We start from the raw sequence: 22,528 nt of genomic DNA on the forward strand, positions 1-22,528 counted from the left end.
AAAGGCAGACATTACAGAAATTTGCAAAAACGTGAAATAGTGCTGCTGCCCTCACCAAGTTTTTGTTGTTTTAAATATAATTATTTTCATAAAAAGATTTTACATTAACATACGGTGGATGTATATTTATTACTTTAAAATGGATCAACAAATACTTTTTAAATTTACACAATTACTTTATAATATAGTAAACATTGATAGATATAAACCACATAAATAAAGGCTTTTTGGGGTACTTGATGATTTTTAGGAATGTGAAGGGGTCCTGAGGCCAAAAAGTTTTGAGAATTACTGGTCTGTAGTGTTTTTAATAGATTAGTGTAAGTCCTACCTCCATATACTTGACAGTATCTTCTGTCTCACATACTTAAGGATACAAAATATATGAAAAATACTGTTAGGTATCATTTAGTATATTAATAAGACCTTTTTTGTTTCATCGAAATAGAGACTAGGCCACAAACCTATTTGCATTAATACTTGGTTTTAGTAGTATGACTTACCCTATTGTAATTCCCTAAATTATAAAAGTATAGTGTGATTTTTTTTTAAAGGTACCTGGCCTTGAAACGGTCCTTAACGCCTCAAAAACAAAATGAGTAATGAGTGAGCTAGGTATGACAGCAATATCTTAGTTATTTTAATCTTTAAAAAAAAATTCTTCCGGAGAAAATCGAAGAACCTCTTAATGCTCTCGACAGTAGATTCAGGTCTGTAGATTAAGCATACACACACACACACACACACACACACACACACACACACACACACATTTTAGTTGTTTGGTTGTGGTAATTCTGTGCAGTACAGTCAGGGATAGCAGCTGGATTCAGGATTGAACATTAGAACACATATCGTTAGATATTGACTTTGTTCCTAAGGAGTCTTTATTTTAGTGGGCACTGTTGTTGAAAGTGTGTATGTGTGTGTATGTGTGTATAACACTTTTAAAGCCATTACTGGTTTAAAAGGGACAGGGGCTGAGAGGAGAGGGAGTACTTGTTCTCTGTGAAAAGTGGAATAAATGGTTAGTTAAGTTATTTACTCTGAAGTTTTTTTAATTTTTAAAATGAGGAAAAATAGATAATTTTTAAGATCCTTTTCAGGCATAAATTTTTCATTTTAACTCGTAGCTGCACATGCTTTTTACGATCAAATACGATTGGAGCAAGGAAAGTTTTTACCAACCAAAATTGGACTTTCTGTTACTGAGTAACCACGTTAACTTTCTGAAAGAGGTTTATATTTTATAGAAAACATGGTTATAAAATTAAGGAATATGTTTTTTAAACATTATTTAATTGACTTTTAAAGATTTTATTTATTTATTTGAAAGAGAGAGAGAGCACGAGCAGGGGAAGGAGCAGAGGGAGTGGGAGAAGCAGACTCCCTGTAAGCAGGGAGCCCAGTGTGGGGCTCAGTTCCGGGACCCTGAGATCATGACCTGAGCCGAAGGCAGACACTTTACCAGCTGAGCCACTCAGGTGTCCCAAACATTATTTGACTTTTAGAACGGTAAAGCCAGAGTGTAAAACTAGTATAGAGATTTAAAGATTTTTGCTACGGGACGCCTGGGTGTCTCAGTGGATTAAGTGTCTGCCTTTGGCTCGGGTCCTGGGATCAAGCCCCATGTTGGGCTCTTTGCTCAGTGGGGAGTCTCCTTCTCCCTCTCATTCTCTCTGTCTCTCTCAAATAAATAAATAAATCTTTAAAAAAATAAAAATGAAAATTTTTGTTATATCAGGGAAACTCTTTAGACAAGAGCTGACCTAGAAGCCCCATTATGTACAACAGGAAAAGTAGAGCTTCTGTAGTGGGATTAATAATCAAACTTGGCTTTCTGTGATTTTTTTTTTTTTTCAGTTGTAACTGGTAGTCAATTATTATACTATTTGTGAGGCAAGGATATTGCCTGCCGGGATCTACAAGTAACGTTTTTTTAAACTTAATTTGACTGCAGTTTTAAATGCCGGATGAATTTTTTATTAGATTAGTGTCATGTTTATTATGTGTTAGGTAGGTTGTAATTATTTTTTTAAATGCTATAATAGTGGCTTTTAAGTGCTATAAATATGAATAGTCTTTTGAGTATTTGCCTTTTATGATTTGGTGTTATTTACAACTGTTTCTTTTCTTCCTTTTTTTTTTTTTTTTATAGGAGTCTAGCATGGCTCAGGAATCTCCCAAAAATTCAGCAGCAGAAATTCCAGTGACTAGTAATGGAGAAGTTGATGACTCTCGTGAACATGGCTTTAATAGGGTAAGAATACTTTTCTTTCTCATAATACAGAGAATCATGATAAGCCCTTAAATGTTGAGATGAAAGTAACAGAGTTTAATATAAGAATATTTTTCTTAGATTGGCTGAAGTGTTAGGAATCTGATGTTACCATGTAGGGATGTCTAGGAGGGTCATGTTACTGAGTTGTCAAGATTAAGCTCCCAGCCAGTAAGCATTTAGGTTTTGATGTTATCACAGTAGTTCTGTTGTATGACCAGAACAAGAGTATATCTGATGACTTTGGCGTATAACTTTATAAAACTATTTAATTTTATTTGTGATAAGAAAAAATATTAACTATAGATTATCCTTTCAGAAATTGTCACTGGTTTCTTTTCTATGTGTCCTTCGTACGTAATTCCTAAGTAGGCTTCTCCTGACTTTGCTATTCACTTTCTAAAGTGGCATATTGACTCCGTGGAAAGTGAAACTTGGGGAGCTTTTAATTTTGATTTGACTCTCATTTGAAATTGAAATTTAACCCATTTTAATGGAAATACCACGGGTTTGGAGATAATCTGGGTGCAAATTTCCACTATGCCATTTCTAGCAGTGTAATCTTAAGCAAGTATTTACTTAATCTCTTCTAATTTTTGTTTCTAATCACTGTAAATGAGAATCTTACTGTCATGGGGATATTGATATTAAATGAGATAAAGTAAGTAATGTACCTAGGATAGTCCTAGAAATGATAGTGATGGTTATTATCTCTGGAGATATTTACATTAAATATCCCTTTTTATGACATGTGATACATGTGTACAACTTTACTTTTTTTTTTTTTTCCAACGTTGGGCTTGAACTCGTGACCAAGACCTGAGCTGATACCAAGAGTGGGATGCTTAACCGATTGAGCCACCCAGGTGCCCCTGTACAACTTTAACTTTAAAAATATAGTGTTCATACTTTTGAAAAAGTAATAGTTGAAAGAGACTTGAATTATTTTACAGTTTAAATAGGACTCTCTAGTTCATACGCTTAAGAATAAAATCCTTTATTTTTTAAAATCCTTTGTTTTAACATAGGGTGATATTTTAGATCAGGATTTCTTAATGTCAGCACTCTCAGCATTCTGGGCTGGACACATTCCTTGTTGTAGAGGGCTCACCTCTGCATGTGGGATGGTTAGCAGCATCCCTGGCCTGTTCCTACGAGATAGCAGTAGCACCCTCCAGTTGTGACAAACAAAAATGTCTCCAGACATTGCCAAATGACCCCTAGGGTTGAGGAGAAACTAGTTTTAGACAGATTGTTTTAATTGATTTTACTAAATTCCACTGAATTTCACTTATTTTAGCCTTAGCAATTTTTTGGAAGCAATGAATGTGTCTTCAGACTTGAGGTTTATTTTAATTGCAAGTGTTTTAACTTGGTTTCTAAGCCCGTGGCCTAGTATAGACTGACTCACAGAAGGAAGAGACCTTAAATTCTAAACACACAAAAGAAATTTTCACTTCAGGTTTAGTCTTTCTTATGTTTGAAAGTCCTAAGACACACCTGCATAATAAGCTAATTCAAGTTACCATCATTAGACTCTAGCAATTACTTTATAAACCTCTGTTAAGTCAAATAACTCATTATACCAGGATGTTAGTTAATGATTGCTTGGTTTTACTTTTGGTAACAGCTCGTTTTGCAAACTTATTCTGCAAATATATTTTTTTAAGATTTTATTTATTAGAGAGAGCATGAACAGGGGTGGGGAGGGGCAAAGGGAGAGGGAGAAGCGGGCTCCCCGCTGAGCAGGGAGTGATCCTAGGACTCTGGAATCAAGACCTGTGCTGGAGGCAGACACTGAACCGAGTGAGCCACCTAGACGCCCCTTATTCTTCAAATATTTATTGAGTATCTGCTGTGTACCATGCACAGAGATATAATAGTGAATAAAAATGACAAAAACACCTGCCATTAGGGAGTTGATATTCTAATAGGCAGTCTGCTGACTTTTGTCCAAGAAAAATGCAGTACATACAAAATGTTGCATTGTTTTAGAGATTCACCTGCCACCTAAGCCTGTTCTTTTTCTTGTAGTTGTTTTCGTTTTGTTTTGTTTTGAGCTATAGTGTATACACAGTAAAAAGCACAAATGTTCATGGGGCACGTGGGTGGCTCAGTCCATTAAGTGTCTGACTCTTGATTTCGGCTCGGGTCATGATCTCAGGGTTGTGAGATTGCACCCCATCAGGCTCCATGCTCAGCCGGGAGTCTGCTTCTCTCTCTGTCCCTCTGCCCCTCCCCCACGCACGTGTGTACATGGGCGATTCTCTCCCTCTCTCAAATAAATAAATCTTTTAAAAAACCCTCAAGATCATAGATTAAAAAAAAAAAAAGCACAGATGTTAAGTGTAAAGCTTAAGTGGAACCACCACCTACATCAAGATGTAGAACATTTCCAGGACTTTAACTGGCTCTCTTGCCCTCTTCTAGGCACTATACTTCCCTCTCTCCCAGGGTAATCACTGCTACTCTGACTTTATATCATAGATTGCTTTTGACTGTTCCTGACTACAAATAAATGGAATCATACAGCATGTACTCTTTTTTGACTGGCTTCACTCAACATCATTTCTGTGACATTTATTCATACTCTTGCTTATGGCAGTATTTCATTCTTTTTCATTGTAATGTAGTTTTCCATTGTGTTAATATACCACAATTTGTGTATCCATTCTTCAGTTGATGGATACCTAGGTTGTTTCTAGACTGTGGCTGTTATGAATACAGCTGTTGTGACCATTCTGGTACAGGTCTTTTGGTATACCTGGTCACCCATTTCTAGTGGGTATGTTCTCTAGAACGGGATTGCCAGATACGTGATGTTCAGCTTTGGTAGGTGTTGCTAACTAGTTTTCCAGAGTGGAAAACTCATTCCTACCAGCAATGAGTGAGAGTTCTAGTTGTTAAACGTCCTTACCAAATCTTAGTATTCTCACACCTTTTAATTTTAGCCATTCTGATGGAGGCATGATGGTTTCTCACTGTGGTTTTCATATGCATTTCTCTAATGACTAATGACGTTGAGCATATTTTCATATTCTCATTGACCATTTGAATATTATCTTTTACGAAGACCTTTTTCAAGTTTTTTGCCCAGTTTTCTGTTGGGTGCTTGCCTTTTTCTAATAATTTGTAGGAGTTTTTATATTCTAAGTCATTTGTTCCGATATATATATTTCAGATATTTTCTTTCTGTCTGTAACTTACTTTTGCACTCTGTTAATGGTATCTTTTGATGAACAAAAGTTGGTAATTTTTACTGAAGTACAATTTATCAGTGTTTTCTTTTAGTGACTTTTGTGACCCTTTTGAGAAATTTTTACCTATCCCCATATCATGTTTTCTTCTAAACGGTTTTTGTTTTGCTTTGCACACTTACTCTGTGATTTATCTTGAATTAGTTTTTGTGTGATGTAGGGGTCAAGGTTTTTTTTTGTTTTTTTTTTTTCCTCATATGAATATCTAATTGCTATTCACTGCTTATTGAAAGGCTGTCCTTTCTGCACTGGAAGCTTTTGCTATTAATCAGGTAACCATACATGTGTTGTTCTATTTCTGGACTCTGTTTTATTTCTTGGTCTTTTATCCTTATATTATCCTTGTAATAATACCACACTGTTACTTAATTTCTACAGTAATTAAGTCCAGAACAAATATTATGTTTAACTCTAATACCTAGTAGTTAATTCCTCTAGCTCTGTTTTTTTTCTGGGTTGCCTTATACTTAAACTTCTTCATGACTCTTGAGAACCTTTATTTGCCTTTGGGAGGCCTGGGTGGCTCAGTCAGTAAGCGTCCAATTCTTGGTTTCAGCTCAGGTTGTGATCTCTGGGTCCTGAGATCAGCCTTGCCATAGGGCTCTGCACTGAGTGCAGAGTCTTCTTGAGATTGCTCTCCCTTTCCCTCTGTCCCTTCCCCTACTCGCCTGCACACATGCTCGCTCTCTCAAATAAATAAATAAATAAATAAATAAATAAATAAAAGTCTTTTTTAAAAGTGGGAGGGTGTCGGGGGGGTGCAGTCGGTTAAGTGTCCAACTCTCTATTTCAGCTTAGGTCATGATCTCAGGTTCGTGGAATAGAGCCCTGCCTCAGGCTTTAGGCTGAGCAAGGAGTTTACTTGTCCCTCTCCCTTACCCATTTGTGTTCTCTCATGTGTTCTCTCTCTCTCAAAATCTTAAAAACAACAACAAAAAAGGATTTAACTTAAAAAAAAGAACCTTTATTTGCCTTTGAGTAGCACTGAAAAAAGTTTTTATCTTTTCAAATTGTAATTTTAGAATCGAGTCTTATTAGAGCGAAGTGAATTAAACCATAATATATCTGTATAAGCTCCTTGCTTATATGGTCAAAGCCAGCTAACTTGCTGCTTTGTAATTTTACTCATTGGTTAACATCAAATTCTCTTTTTGAACATTTCCCTGAAGTGTTATTTCACTTTTGGGCGGTGAGAGAGGGGAAAAAGATGTTCTCCTGAAGGTCTCCTTTTATTGGATGAGAACTTTACCTGTGGGCAAGGTTCCTTAAGAAGCAGTAATCTGCTTCAAGTAGTACACCCCACTTCACCTCCCTGAAGAAATTCAACATTATAAAACTTGTTTCTGTTTGTACCTGCTCTTTTTAGAAATCTGTTCATCACAAGAGTCTCTTAGATATTTAAAATCCTTTAATTAGGGGCGCCTGGGTGGCTCAGTTGTTACGTGTCTGCCTTCAGCTCAGATCATGATCCCAGCGTTCTGGGATCAAGCCCCGCACTGGGCTCCCTTCTCCACTGGGAGCCTGCTGCTTCCTCTCCCACTCCCCCTGCTTGTGTTCCCTCTCTCGCTGCCTCTCTTTCTGTCAAATAAATAAATAAAATCTTAAAAAAATAAAATCCTTTAATTAAAATTAAAGGCTGTGTGATCCCTTTCACCATGAGTGAAAACAATATTTCAAAAGCATCTTTCAACCATTTTGAATAAATTATTCTCAAGATCTTGTAGGCATATTATTTACCTCAGTTTTGTCATACTTTCTGTCCTTTATTTTTCTGAGCAATAAAAGGAAAATTGCATTTAACCTCAGGTCCATGTTCATATTTTAATATTGATAAAAGTTCATATGGAAAAATAAGTGTGAATGTGTATTACTTAGCATTAGACTGTATTTTATAGACTAGTAAAGATGTCTCATGTAAAACTGGATCATAACCAGAGTTTTCTGAGGTATTGTTCTTAAATACATCTTTCTTTTATACCTATTTTTGTTTAAAATCATATATTGGCTTTTATTTAAAGCATACTGTATAATGCACTTTAAAAAATATGAAGTCTTGTATAAAATTAAGTTGGTAGTTTATTAAGTTGTCATATCTTGACTGGCCAGTTGGTGTCACTGTGGCACAGGCAGTGAAATCGTAAGTGTTTTCTGCCCTGGTTTTTGTGTCTCATTGCAGATGTTTCATTCTTCATTTGGCTTCCCCTCTTAGTCTGTCCTACAGGAGGCCCTGGTTGGATGCTAACTCAACATTCACATTCTAATTGAGATTGTAATGAAAGAGCTTGTCTTAGAAATCCCCCGGCAGCAGCTTAACATATGTTAATATTTTGAGGCTTGTTACTCTTTTTCTTAAGGTAAAGGGCAACAACTATATAGATAGAGGATAGAATAATAGTATTATCATAGTTTTTTACAGCAGAAGTATTTTTTTATAAATAAAAATTCTTGTTTTTTTAAGATCAGTAAAGTTTAATCTTAGGAGAATACAAATTATTCTTTGACTTATAAACCATATATTATTTTTAATTTATTCTGTTAAGGCTCTGGTCAGAATATTAGATTAAAAACATGTAATTCGTGACATGAATTAAAGAGAAGAAGCAAATATCAGCTCCACAAAGTTGAAACTACTTGTTAATTAAGTTCTACTTGGCAGATTTAGTGAAATTATCTTAGTAGATATAGTTAAAATGAAATTTTTTCTGTGGTAGGCCCAAAACTAAAATCCGTAATTTAGTTTTTTCACCTCTCACTACTTTATTTTACAGTTGAGGAAAAGGACCCTTGAGGTTGTGATGGAATTACCCTTATAACTGGCTGTACCAAAGGCTTATGTGACTTGATGATAAGTAAAGTGAGGGCAAAAATGTTTCCATTCATTCATTACCTTATTTGCAGTGCTGCCACAAAAGAGATAATCAAGGCTTTCATTAAATGTTTGGTGAATTAATGAGTGAATAAAAACATGTTAAAGTTAGGATTAGAAACACATTTCTAGACTTCTGTGGAACAATAGGAAGATGTACTGTACTCTTAGATTTGATACATCCGTCTTGTGTCTTCAGTTACCCAGGATGCATCATTGTCGTTGTTGTCGTTGTTGTTGTTGTTGTTGTTATTATTTTGTATACATGGTCTTTGTTGTCACTGTTCTAAGGCTTTTATTGAACTAAGTAGTTTCTCCATTCCCCTGTACTTACCAGTCTGGATAATAAACTCTAGCAGTCTGGAGAAGATTTGGGAAGGAACATAAGAATAGAAATGGTCAGAACACTTGTTTTGGACCTATTTCCTCCCCTCACCTCAGTGTCATAACTGCCCATTTACTTATCTGCTTTTCCCAAGAGATTAAAATCAGCTTTAGGGCAGAGACAGTGTGTGCACAGCAGTTTATTATTTCATGGTAGTTGCTCAGTAAAGGAATGAATTCCAGTATAAGGACTTAAAAAATTTGGGGCGCCTGGGTGGCTTAGTTGTTAAACGTCTGCCTTCAGCTTGGGTCATGATCCCAGTGTTCTGGGATCAAGCCCCACATCGGGCTCCCTGCTCGGCGAGAAGCCTGCTTCTCCCTCTCCCACTCCCCCTGCTTGTGTTCCCTCTCTTGCAGCCTCTCTCTGTGAAACAAACTGAGGGTTTCAGAGGGGAAGGGGGTCGGGGGTTGGGATAGGCCGGTGATGGGTATTAAGGAGGGCATGTATTGCACGGAGCACTGGGTGTTATACGCAAACAATGAATCATGGAACACTACATCAAAAACTAATTATGTACTGTATGGTGACTAATATAACATAATAAAAATTTAAAAAGAAAAAAAGGAAAAATATATTTATGAATATAATAATCAAAAAAAAAGGACTTGACAAATTTAACATGTTTTCTACTTCCAACCATTCTATCCTAGAGTTCGAATAGCATGTGATGACAGTTTGTCTCCATACTATATATTATTTAATATCACATTTCTGCATTACTCACATCTGAAAAATTTAGTATCTCCATCAGTGGCAATATTGATTTGATGGGGACTTTTTCCAAAAGCCAGTTTTTACCAAATATATATCGTGGACCCTTTCAGAGGTATGGCAAATGTTTTTCAAGGATTGTTTAACCCATGCAAATCTAGATTCATTTTAATATTTACTTTTCAAATAAAGAATATATTCTTAGTACTATTATCACAAATTAAGTTTTTAAATATATGTGTTTATTATATATACATCTTTTAAATTAACTCTGGATTGGTATTTCTGTTGAAAAGTGTGAATAAATATCATTTTTAATGAGGGGCTGAAGCCTTATCTATCTTAATTATAAGATATTGTGCCTGTAAAATAGATGGTAGATTCTGCCTTTATTTATAAGCAAGCTCTATCATGAATAAGTTTTTTGATTTCTAGTAGCAATTGTTTAAATGTAGATACATACAAATGTTTCCACAGTGATAAGTCTTTGAATGAATTCAGCATTCCCTTGATGGAGATTGGTACATGATTTCATTCTTACCAAGTTTTAGTACTATTTAGAATCTAAACTAAGGGGACATGGGTAGGGGTGAGGCCAAGAGTTTAGGCAGAAAACTATCAAAAGATAGTGATTCTGTAAGTTCTTGTTAAATGTTTGTTGACTGAATGAGAGGGGAGGAGGGAGAGAGGAGATTGAGATTGTGTGTGTGGGGGGGGGTTGATAAAATGGAGAAAATAGATGAGTCGGGAGATTTGCTAACTTGATCAAGTGGAATAACAGATACAGGAGGTTGTGACCAAAAAGTGAGTTATTAGACTTTAAAATTCCAGAAGTTTTGCTTCCTGAGGGGTGACAAGATCCCATGGCCATGGGAAGTCGGGCGGCTTAAGTAGAATGGGGCATGAAATATGAAAGGAATTAGAGATGAAGAGGTTAATGAAATTTGAGACAAAAGTATAGGTTGGATTGTACTTCATTAGTCTAGTGTATCTTTTATCTGCCCTCACAACTTTTTTGGCCCATTGTCCAACTACAGATTACCAAACCTGTATCAAACTGCAACTTTGGGCTTCCTACAAGTATACTAAGGAGAAAAAAAAATCTTACACCTTTACAGATTGTTAATTACTACCACCCATCATTCTGTATCAACATAGGGTAGGCAAGCTCATGCAATAGATTTTATTTCATTTTAGGTATTTCACAGTTTGTATTAAAAAAAAAAAAAAAAGGCAAGAGACTACATACCATGCCATTATAGGTTATGTTTTTGATGAGCTATGAAAACTCAGCTTGGACCTTATATATCAGTTTGGAAAGAATTGCAAACTGAACATAGAATCATTTCATTCTCTGAAAGTATGTCCAAGGGCATGCAGAAGGTTGGGGAACACCCAGAAAAATGGTAAGAGTTGGGGCTAGAGCAGAATGGATGTGCCAAAGCCCTCAATAAATATATGGTATTGACTGGAAAGAAGATAGATGGCCATGTTAAGGTGGGGAAGAAGGCAGTGAGGTAATGTGGCCCACAGGGAAATGTGGGATGGGAGTCAGCATTGTACAAGTATGCAAAAACAGTTCTCTACAACAGAGTTCCTTAAAATGTAGACGAAGGATTAGCTGCATCAGCACCACCTGGCTTATTTGTTTGACATTCTGGCTCCTCGGCTTCACACTCCAATGTAATGAGAGCACAGTGGATGGCTGAAAAGAGTCTGAACTTCAGTAGGTTCTCAGGTGGCTCTTACCCAAACTAAAGTTTGAGTACTGGTAGTCTAGAAGTAGCAGTGGAGAGCTGAGAAAATGCTGACCCTGCCATTTATTCGCTTGATAAGTAGAATGTTGGAGAATAATCATCTTTGTCTTGTAATTGTGGAGAGGTAGAGAGGCCACTACGAGGAGGTTAGAATGTTGCGATAGTTCACAGTAGGATTGGGGATGTGGAGATCTGTTTGAATAATAGCTTTGCTTCTGGCAGGTATTCCTTATGGGCAGCTAACTGTTGAAACAGCAAAGAGGGTGTTTTGGTTTTTTTTTTTTAGATTTTTATTCATTTATTTAGAGAGATCATGGGGGGGGGAGGAACGGGGGACAGGGGAGGAGCAGACTCCCTGTTGAGCACAGAGCCAAACATAGGGCTTGATCCCAGACCTGGGCAGATGCTTAACCCACTGAGCCACCCGGGTGCCCAACAAAGGGGATTTAAAGTTACCAAAATTCGTAGAACATTTAACAAACTCTTCAGTTTGTTTCTTTAAAAATTATGTAAATGTTTTGGAAGGTTTTATCCATTTTGAGGAATGTTTAAATTGAGAAAATTCCTAGTAAATGAAATATTAGTATTATATCTGCTAGATGCTAGGAATGAAAAGTAAAGGGGACAAGATAGATAAGCAACCTGGTCTTAGCTTTTACAGTATGCAAGAAGAGAGAATATAGAAATTAATTAATTTACAAATTAGTTTTAATACCAACTGAAAAGTAATATACTAGGCCAAGTATAGCGTGGTCTGAGAACTGGTAGGAAGGGTATGGAAAGATTACCTGAGGAATTGCTAAGCAAGCTGAATCTCAAGGATGAGCTGGCCAAATGAAGAGGGTTGAGGGATGTTCCCATCAGAGGCAACTACAAGGAGCTGAAAAAGGTGCAGGACTATAGAACTGAAAATTTGCTATTGTTGGAGTGGAGAATGTGGGGGCAGATATGTGAGAAATGAGGCTAGACAGATAAGTAGGGACCAGAGCCTGCAAAACTTCAAAATCATGTCGAGTTTACAGTATTACCTAAAAGGCAGGGGGGGTGGGGGGGACACGACTAAATGATGTAAAAATGGAAGCGTCACAATCAGACTCACATTTTAGAAAGTTCTCTCTGTGGGGCGCTTGGGTGGCTCAATTGGTTAAGCATCTGTCCTCAGCTCAGGTCATGATCCCGGGGTCCTGGGATGAAGCCCCATATTGAGCCCCACATCTGGCTCCCTGCTCAGCAGGGAATCTGCTTCTCCCTTTCCCTCTGCTGCTCCACCTCCTTGTGCTGTCTCTCTCTCTATGTCAAATAAATAAAATCTTTAAAAAAAAATAAAAAAGAAAGTTTTCTCTGCCTGCAGTTTGAAGAATGAATTTCAGGGGTGACAAGACTTAGGGACACAGGAGATGGATCAGTTAGATCTCCAAGGGAAGCGGGGAAGTGAGACTTAAGACTTTTCTCTTGTAGAGAACCTAGAACTAGTAAAGAACAGCAGACCATTTTAAAAGATGTAGATAAGAGGGAGACAGGGAGAGGATGTGTAAGGGAACTAAGGGACATGAGAGTTCGTGTGATTTATAGAGTACTTGGAGAATCCTTACAGATTGTTGCTGGGTACAGGACACACTCTGAGAATCACTCCTTTATTTAAAATTTCTCCTCTCACCCTATAAAAAGGGGAGCATTAATTAATAAATCTCTCGTTCTGCTTATCTGTTGTAGTGTTATGCATCTTGTTAAGGACATGTATTTTAAAGCAAATTGGCTAAACATTTTGTGTTCTTTACTTGCTGGTTTGCGCTAACTAGTTCAAAAGTAGATTACCATGTGAAATTATAAATTCTAAAGTTATGTTTTTAGCCTCATTCCTGTTCTTACCTCCATGAAAATGTGCAAAGTGAAGGCATTTTGGTTGAAAATTAGCACCCCTTCACAGCTTTATGGAAGGTGTTACTACAAATATTATTTTGTATCTTCTCAAAAGGACTTAAAATGCATATGAAACTTTCTTACCAAAAGCATTATATTTATTGTTTTAGCTTAATTGTTTGAAAATTTTTTAAAATATTAAATGCTGAGTATTAACCTAATGCTTTAAGAAAAGTTAACTTTAGGTTTATTCCATTTTATTGTGTAATTGTTAAGCATGACTTTGCTAAGTCCTAAACTTTCAATTGAATGTCAATGACATAAAAATGCAAATTAGGGATTTTATGTTGTTGGTTATAGAGGGCTCATTGTTGCTGAAATACATTCTGGAAACCATAGGGGTAAATGCAGTAGCAGATACTTAAAAAGTTACTAAGCTGGGCACAGCCTTATAACTGAGACACTTTAAAAAAGAAATTAAGGATTGTGTAAAGGCACATTTTAGGTTTTTGTGAGTTATGAGGCTAAATTATATTACTTAGAGAATATTTTACAAAAAAACAAAAACAGTCTACAAGCTCATAAAATACAGAGCGTTACCTCACAAGTCCTGCTTTCCTCTCACATAACCCCATATCACTTTGTGTTACACTCAGCTCCTAGACAACTATCAAAATGATAATTCTGGTCAGAATCTGAATGGACCCATTTGTACCACTTTTGGTTAGGTTCCTTCTGTTAGTGACAGTTTAGGCATAGAAAGGCCTTAGTGCTTGTCAGATTTCACGGCTGTTTTACATAAAGGTGTTTTTTCTGGAAGAACTTTTGTTTGTTGAGTAAAAGACCCCTAGGAGATCATTGGGAGGGGTCTGAATGAGATGTAATATCCTGCGAAAACTGGTTTTTTCCAGAGGCCATACATGAGAAGATGGAAGGCATCCCTGTAACTTCTTTAAAACTTAGATAATCAGAGATATCCATCATGTGTACTGTGTAACCCCTTACCAACTACTACTATTATATCTCTTTTCTGGGAATTTACACAATATTTTGTGACAGGACAGATGATTCAAATGAGTAATATTCTTTTCAGAGAAGTTCCAAGAACACAGCAAACACAACTGCTCTGGACCTGTATGCTATTTTTATTTTGTTTGCATGTGCTTTTTTTTTTTTTTTTTTTAAGATTTTATTTATTTATTTGACAGAGAGAGCACAAGTAGGCAGAACAGTAGGCAGAGGGAGAGGGGGAAGCAGGCTCCCAGTTGAGCAAGGAGCCCGATTTGGGACTTAATCCCAGGACCCTGGGATCATGACCTGAGCGAATGGCAGACGCTTAACCAACTGAGCCACCAGGCGCCCTGCTTGTGCTTTTTTATTCCTTAGATTTTGAGGGATGTCTTTGATACTTATTTTTTTAGGGAGAGCTAAAAAGTTATCAAGACTTTGAGCAAAGCAACATTCAAGAAAACCATTCCAAAAATAGGTTGACCTTAATGACCAAACTTGCAAAGTTTAAAAAATGTCTTGGTAGTTTGACAGTATTTATTTTGTAAGTGATATATTTGTCTTTCAGAGAGAAAGATCGTCTGGTTTTAATGTAAATATGAATAAAAGGATCATTAATATTTAAAACTAGAAAGCACTGACTTAGTATATTAAAAAAATAAATTAGAACAGTAAAGACCATTTATTCTGTGAAATGAACAGACTCATAGATATGGTTTAAAAATAGGAATTAAGGGGCGCCTGGGTGGCACAGTCGTTAAGCGTCTGACTTCAGCTCAGGCCGTTGATCCCAGCGTTCTGGGATCAAGCCCCACATCAGGCTCCTCTGCTAAGAGCCTGCTTCTTCCTCTCCCACTCCCCCTGCTTGTGTTCCCTCTCTCGCTGGCTGTCTCTCTCTGTCGAATAAATAAATAAAATCTTTTTAAAAAATAATAAAAATAGGAATTAAATAAAGCTGAGTGTAATGATTTTTCTTTTTAATTCTAAATTCAGATGAAAAAGATTTTGTCCTGTGACAAGAGGTTTTAAGTGACATTAGGAAATAAGTGAAAAGGAATGAAAAAGTTAATTTCTTTTGTACTATTAGGAAATTACAAGTTGAGAATGTATTTGTATTAGTGTTTAAACTTCAGCCGATTCTGAAATAATGATTTTTAAAAGACATTTCTTTATATCTTTTAGAAAACATGGGAACTAAAATAAATTCTAAGTCTCTAATAAATTGCTTGTAGCTGTTTACATTTACTGTACATCACGGTTAACATTGTTTCTTAAAGCCTAGTCCTAACTGTATTGCTAGTTAGTTAGTAACTAAATGACACATTTTTGTGTCCCAGTTTTTTCATTTGTAGAACAGTAGTGATAGTACCACTAAGAATTATTGTCAATGATGCCAGTCTCCCAACAACACATCTCAGATTCAAGTCTCCATGGTATATTAACTGTAATTGAATAAAGGACAAACTTCACTGCTGGCACTGGAGTCCATAAATCACTATGTGAATAACTGAGATGAATCATGATTATCGACTAACCATGTCACTTCTTTCACAGTCTCTTGGTGATTGTTCACTGCATACCTATTATTCAGTTTATACAGACAGCAGAACTTATGTGGTAGACCTTCTTGTGTCCTGGTCATAAACTCATGTGACATTTTCCAAAAGTGGATAATCAAAAGGGAATGGGTGAATAAAGATGGAAGTACAGCAAATAAATGAAAAATGATAACACTGGAAAGAGTGAAATTCAAATCAAACCTAAATGGAGTTTTAGAAGAAATAGCTGGCTATAGGGATGTTGATTGACACTGCCACTGTTGGAGAGACTCTAGATTTGATCCGAAAGAACTTAGTGAATCCTCACGGATTAACATAAATAAGGAAAGAGCTTTGACATTGTGACAAGAATTTTTAAAGGTTGTGGAATAACTTTGTATGGTTTCAGCTTGCTTGATCATTTTTACAGTCCTAAATTGTAATGCAAAGTGAGGACTGCCTATACGTTAAAGTACTTATTAGAACAATTCCTAGCACATAGTAAGTGTTCAAGAAGTGTTTTTCACTGTAATTATTAGCAATAGCCTTACTTAGTTATAATGATGATTGTAGTAAGGGAGAGGGATGCCTAACATTAACTGAGTGCCTAAAAATATGTATGGGGTGCTTTGCCTATATTAATTGTCTCACCTGATTTTCATAGATTTCATAGAACTCTGAGGTAATGTTTAGCCTCTTTTTACAGCTGATCAAACAGGGACTAAGAAAGTTTTTAAGTACTTGTCCAGGATCACATAGCCACTAACCAGGAAAGCTGGTATTCCAGTGAGGTCTGTCTGAATTATCTTTCCAGGTCTTTCATGTTTCTAGTAACAGTTGGTTCTTGGTGAGACTATGATAATCTTTAAAAAGTGATTTAAGAGTCTTTGCTATTGATAAACATCTTTAAAATATGCCAGAAAAGATTCAAAAGGTAATTCCGTGGGGAATTCTAACTAGGATGAAGAAAGCAAGAATAAATCTTTGCGGCTTACTTGTATATATTATTGTATTATTGTGCTGTTGTTTTATGTTTATTTTTTTTTTGTTTGTCCCCATAATGATTAGCAAGAAGACTTTTAAAATTAAAAAAAAATTGTTATAGCTTTACTTGGATAACATATTGGAATAGGTACCTTTTTTAAGGCCAATTCAAAGTGATGTCTAATGTTAATTGGTTTTCTATTTTGGGGTAGACCTGTCACCTCCATTGGTTTATATAGCAGTTTCTTTTGGTTTTGCTAATGAAAAGCTCAGGATGCTGAGTATGCATAGGTTTTACCACTGTTTTTTAATGTTTTTATTAAATATTAGATATAAAAGAATGTTGACACAAAATATGTAAGATATAAAGAATAACAATACAAATAAAAGGTATCAAGATTGGAAAGGAAGAGATAAAACTATTTCTATTTGCAAACAATGTGGTCTTGTATATAGAAACTCCTAAGGAATACACACACACACACTCACACACAAATTATTAGAACTGATAAGTTCAGCAAAGTTGTGAGATACAAGAAGCATTATTTCAAAACCCACTTTATTTTTAAGGAATAAATAATGCAAAAACAAAATTAAAGAAATTTCAGTACTCAGGAATATGTGCAAGACTTTTACACTGAAAGCTGTAGAACATTGTTTGAAAAAGTCAAAGATCTAAGTAAGTGGAGAGAGATCTCGTGTTTATGGATCAGAAGACTTAACTCATTAAAGTGGCAGTGCTCCCCAAATTGATCATATTCAACATAATCTCTATCAAATCCTGTTTTTTTATAGAAATCAACAAACTGGTCATTTATAAAATCAAGAGATCCAGAATAGCCAAAAAAGTCTTGAAAAAGATGAACAGTTTTAGGGCTCACTTATTTGAAAACTTACTACAAAGCTGCAGTAATCAAACAGTATGGTACTCACATAAGGAAGACATAGGCCAGTGGAGCAGAATTGAGAGTACAGAAATAGACCCTTGTATCTGTGGTCAGTTGAGTTTCACCAAGGGTGGCAGGAGTTTTCAGTGAGGAAAGGATAGTCTTTAAGATGGTTCTGGGACAACTGGATATCCATATGCAAATAATGAAGTTGGATGCAGACCTCACACCATACTCAAAAATTAACGGGCGCCTGGCTGGCTCGGTCAGTGGAGCATGCAACTCTTGATCTCAGGGTTGTGAGTTTGAACCCCACCTTAGGTATAGAGATAGCTTAAAAATAAAATCTTAAAAAAAATTAACTCAAAATGAATCAGAGATTTAAATATAAGAGCTACAACTATAAAATTTTTAGAACAAAAAACAGGTATGAATCTTCATGACTTTGGATTAAGCACTTCAATTTCTTAGATACAACACCAAAAGCATAAGCAACAAAAGAAAAAATAGATAAATTGGACTTAATCAAAATTTAAAACCTTTATGCTTCAAAGAACACCATGAAGAAAGTTAAAAGGCAGTTCACAGAATGGGAAAAAGTATTTGCAGGTTGTACATCTGATAAAGGAATTGTGTCTTAAAGCTCACATGGCTCACTCCCTCACACTGCTTCCGGGAATCTGCCCAGCCAGAGTAGCACTCCTTGCCTGTCACTCTGTATCTCTCTTACCCTGCCTTAAAAACAAACAAACAAAAAAAAAACTTATTTACTACTTGTTACTTACAGCACTTATTACTGACGTAGATTTATTTGTTTACTCTCAGGCTCCTTTACCTTCCTCCCCCCGTGTGAGTCTAATTTGGGCAGAGACTGTTTCCTACACTGCTCTATCTGTAGCTAGAGCAGTGGCTGTCGTTGGTGTTCATTAAATGTTGGGACAATGAATAAATAAATCCTTTATGTTCCAGAGCTCAAGCAGTACTTTCTCTTTTCCTGTTTGGTTCTCATAAATTTAGTCCCTATTCTGAATTCCTCCTATATCTATACCTGCTATACCCATACCTATACCTCCTATACCTTGTCTTTACTTTGGCAACAAGTTCAACTTTTACATTAATATCTGTATATCTTGTCTCTCCGGTGAGGCAAGGACTGTACCTTACCTTTTTCTTTGCCTAGAAAGTCTAGCATACAGCAGAAGCCAGCAGATACTCATTAAAGTTAGAAATAAACCTATTGCTATAGCAGCTTCTTAATCTATAAGGTGTTGAATCACAAGTCCTTTCAACAGATTCATTTATTCATTTGACAGATATTTAGTGAACATCTGTATCTCAGGCACTATTTCAGGTGCTAAACATATAGCAGTAAACAAAATAGGCAACATCCCTGCTTTCATGAAGCTTACAGTATATGGAGAGAAGAGAGAAAAATAAACACAAATACTGAGTGATACCTGCTGTGAGAAGAATACAACAGTAAGCAGAATAAGGAGTGTGAGGTTGTGAGAGTTGCTATTTTATTTTATTTTTTTAAAGATGTATTTATTTTAGAGAGAGAGTGGGGGGAGAAGAGGCAGAGGGAGAGAATTTTAAGCAGACTCTCTGCTGAGTATGAAACCCAAAGCAGGGCTCAATCCCATGACCCTGATATCACGACCTGAGCCAAAACCAAGAGTTGGACGCTTAACCGACTGAGCCACCCAGGTTCCCCTAAGAGTTGCTATTTTATACGTTGTTGGGGGAAAGCCTCTTGGACTAAAGGAGCAAGCCATGTAAATATCTGGTAAGAAAGCATTCCGGGGGGAAAAAAACAGGAAGCACAGGCTCTGAAAGATAGGTTTATTGTTTTTGAAGTAACTGTGTAGCTGTAGGGCTGAGGCTGGTAGGAGATGAAGTCAAATCATGTAATGCCTTGAGAACATTTAACAGTCTGGGTTTTCTTCGAGTGAGATGGGAGCCTATTGGAGAGTTTTTGCATGCGGGATAATTTTGGGATGTATGGATTTAGAGGTTTGTGTCTTGGATAGAAGCAGGGAGACCAATTAAAAGGCTCTTGGAGTAATCCAGTTGAAATATGGTGCTAGTTTAGACCAGAGTGGTAGTAGTGGAAGTGGTCAGAATTGGTTTGATCCTGGATATATTTTGAGAGTAGATCAGATAGAATCTGCTGATGGTTTGGATGTGGACATAAGAGAGAATCAAAGATAATTCCTAAGATTTCGGCAAAGATTTTGGTAGTAGAGATGCTGTTAACTGAAAGGAGTGAAAATATAGGTAGTATTATTTTGTCTGTGGGGAGTTGGGGATTTACTGTGGAATCAATCAGTTTTGGACACATTGTTTGAGATGCGTATTTAATATCCAAGTCAAAATAACAAGTACGTGATCAGATATATTGGAGTTAAAGAGGGAGGCCCAGGTAAGACACCTAAATTTGGAAATAGATGATTTTTAAAGCCGGAAGAATCAATTAGATCACCCAAGAAGTGGCTATAGGAGAAAAAGTCCTCTAACTGAACCCTGGGGCACAGAACTTGGAGGCTGGGGAGATGAGGAGGAATCAGCAAAGGAGACAGTAGAACATAACAGATGATGTAAGAGGAAAGTCAAGAGTATCTGAAACTAGCTGGGGGGGGGGGGTTGAAGGTACAACAAGGAAAGAACATAAAATTATCCATGTCAAAATACTGTTTGATAAATGATAAATTTGATTAGTCAAATGCTGTTTGATAAGAATTGACTTCATTAGTTACTAATTCAGGGTCCACCATATCAATCAAACAATTGCCTAGGCAAAATTAATGAGCTTCTCAAGAAAAACCCTTCTCAACACTTGCCAGTTATATATCTGTTAAATTTAGACTTTGCTGGGGAGCCTCGGTGGTTCAGTCAGTTAAGTGTCCGACTCTTGTTTTCAGCTCAGGTTGTGATCTCATGAAATCAAGCCCTGTGTCAGGCTCCATGCAGAGTCTGCTTAAGATTCTCTCTCTCCCTCTGCCCGTCCCCTCTTTTTTTCTCTCTCAAATAAATAAATAAATAAATAAATAAATAAATAAAATCTTTTTTAAAATTTAGACTTTGCCAATTAGAAAATTTTAAATGTTAGTCCTGAGTTTTCAGATTATAACTGTACATTATGTGTGATGTGGTACCATAATAAGAAAGGATTCCAAAGACATAATTTTGTTTTAGTGCATCGTTCATCATTATTGTTGGAAACCAGTGGAATCCATTCATAGGCTCTGATTATGAAAATTGGGTAATTCCTCATATCCAAGCCAGAGGAAAGAAAGGACTTTTGGAAATCTGTGTTTCTTAGCTTTCTTTTTTTTTTTTTAACTATAAGACGGAATATGGAATATTATATTTATTACAGCTAAGTTCCAATTAGAAGCTAATTTGCAGTTGAGGTTGACCAATATCAGCGTTTAACATAAATTTAAATAGCAGAAAATTTCCTTTACCTCTCCCTGATTGAAATCCAGGAAGCCTTGCTTACCTAGCTAACTTGAAATCAAAGGAAAATTAATATTGCAAGTAAATGCTTCGTTTATCCTGACCATTACAGGCTCATCATGATTGTATTAGACATCAGTTTTTACATAATAAACAGACTTTTTGGTCATCTTAATTCTGTTCTTTAAAATGATTTTTCTGATGTATCAGTAGCTTAGGAATTTGAAAATTGAAGTTTATTATCTGCCTGATGCTTACTTCTAGAATAACAGAAGTATTTTGTATTTGACATACACCATACCTCTTAATAGCAAATCTTGCTGAGTTTGCTGCTGTTTATACATTATAAAATGCCGTAACAGCATTCTCTACATAGTAGAGAAAAAAGATAGTTTTAAGTTGTGGGTAAAAGGACACCATTATGCTGAACTGCCATGTGGTGTGAGATATTTTATGAAGATTTTCTCTTTTATTCAAATGTTGCCAAGGATTTGAAGCGTTCATTGCCAGCTGGACTTGGCCTCTCAGAAACCCAAATTACATCTCATGGCTTTGACAGTACCAAAGAGGGGGTTATTGAAGCAGGAGCATTTCAAGGTAAGAGCCCACATATTTTTAAAGATGGCTGGGGTGGAAGATGGGAGAAATCCATCAGAAGCTACCTTTATCAATAAAGCATAATAAAGTCTTTTGATTCTGTGATAAAACACTGATTTTTAGGGACACCTGGGTGGCTCAGTCGTTAAGCGTCTGCCTTCGGCTCAGGGCGTGTTCCCAGCGTTCTGGGATCGAGTTCCGCATCAGGCTCCTCTACTGGGAGCCTGCTACTTCCTCTCCCACTGCCCCTGCCTGTGTTCCCTCTCTCGCTGGCTGTCTCTCTCTCTCCGTCAAATAAATAAAATCTCAAAAAAAAAAAAAAAAATCTTTAAAAAAAAAAAAACAACACTGATTTTATAAGCATAATTTTTTCTCTTCAATTTAAATAATTTAGGAATTGTTTTAGTAGTCTTCTTTATATAAATAGATCAATATGCATAATTTCACTGATTATTAAAGAATTGGTTTTAAAATACTAAAGTAAAAACTGAAAAATTATATCAAAAATACAGATTTAAATTATTTTAGCTTTTAACTACAAAATTTACAACTATAAATCAGTGTTTTATATAAATACGTATTTCCTATTTCAAAACAATTAGAAAAATAACTTTTATTTTTCCTATTGTACATTCCGTCTGAAAGGTCTCCAAAGACCACCCTCAGATTCAGTAATTTGCTGAGAGTACTCACAGGCTCAGTGTATAGTCATACTCATGACAATGATTATTACAGGGAAAGTATACCAAACACAATTAGCAAGGGCAAAGGATGCCTGAGGCAGTCTGGCAAAACTAGGCATAACTTGCAAGGGTCTTCTCCCACAGGACATTAGGCAGCAGTCATTAATTATGCTTAATTCCCCCAGCAGACTATGACAACATGTATGAACTATTATGAACCAGGGAGGCTCATTAGAGCCTCGGTGCCCAGAGTCTTTA

The 22,528-nt window shown here is 36.2% G+C and overlaps 1 protein-coding gene across 15 annotated transcripts in view; it reads left to right on the forward strand.

Moving 5' to 3' along the window:
- The window catches only part of ARFIP1 (ARF interacting protein 1), a 114,147-nt gene that overhangs the window by 35,354 nt on the left and 56,265 nt on the right, over nt 1-22,528 (forward strand). For 14 of the 15 annotated variants that reach the window (XM_045798815.2, XM_087866521.1, XM_045798807.2 and 11 more), the window contains 2 exons: nt 2,159-2,260; nt 21,479-21,587. In XM_045798815.2, coding sequence (XP_045654771.1) covers nt 2,168-2,260; nt 21,479-21,587 — 202 coding nt within the window. In that variant the 5' untranslated portion in view covers nt 2,159-2,167. Of the gene's footprint in view, nt 1-2,158; nt 2,261-21,478; nt 21,588-22,528 lie in introns of those variants that run through there. The other variant, XM_087866524.1, reaches the window with a different exon arrangement.

Source organism: Ursus americanus, chromosome 13 (genome assembly GCF_024610735.1).
Source record: "Ursus americanus isolate L20-20 chromosome 13, mUrsAme1.1.p, whole genome shotgun sequence".
Taxonomy (NCBI): domain Eukaryota; kingdom Metazoa; phylum Chordata; class Mammalia; order Carnivora; family Ursidae; genus Ursus; species Ursus americanus.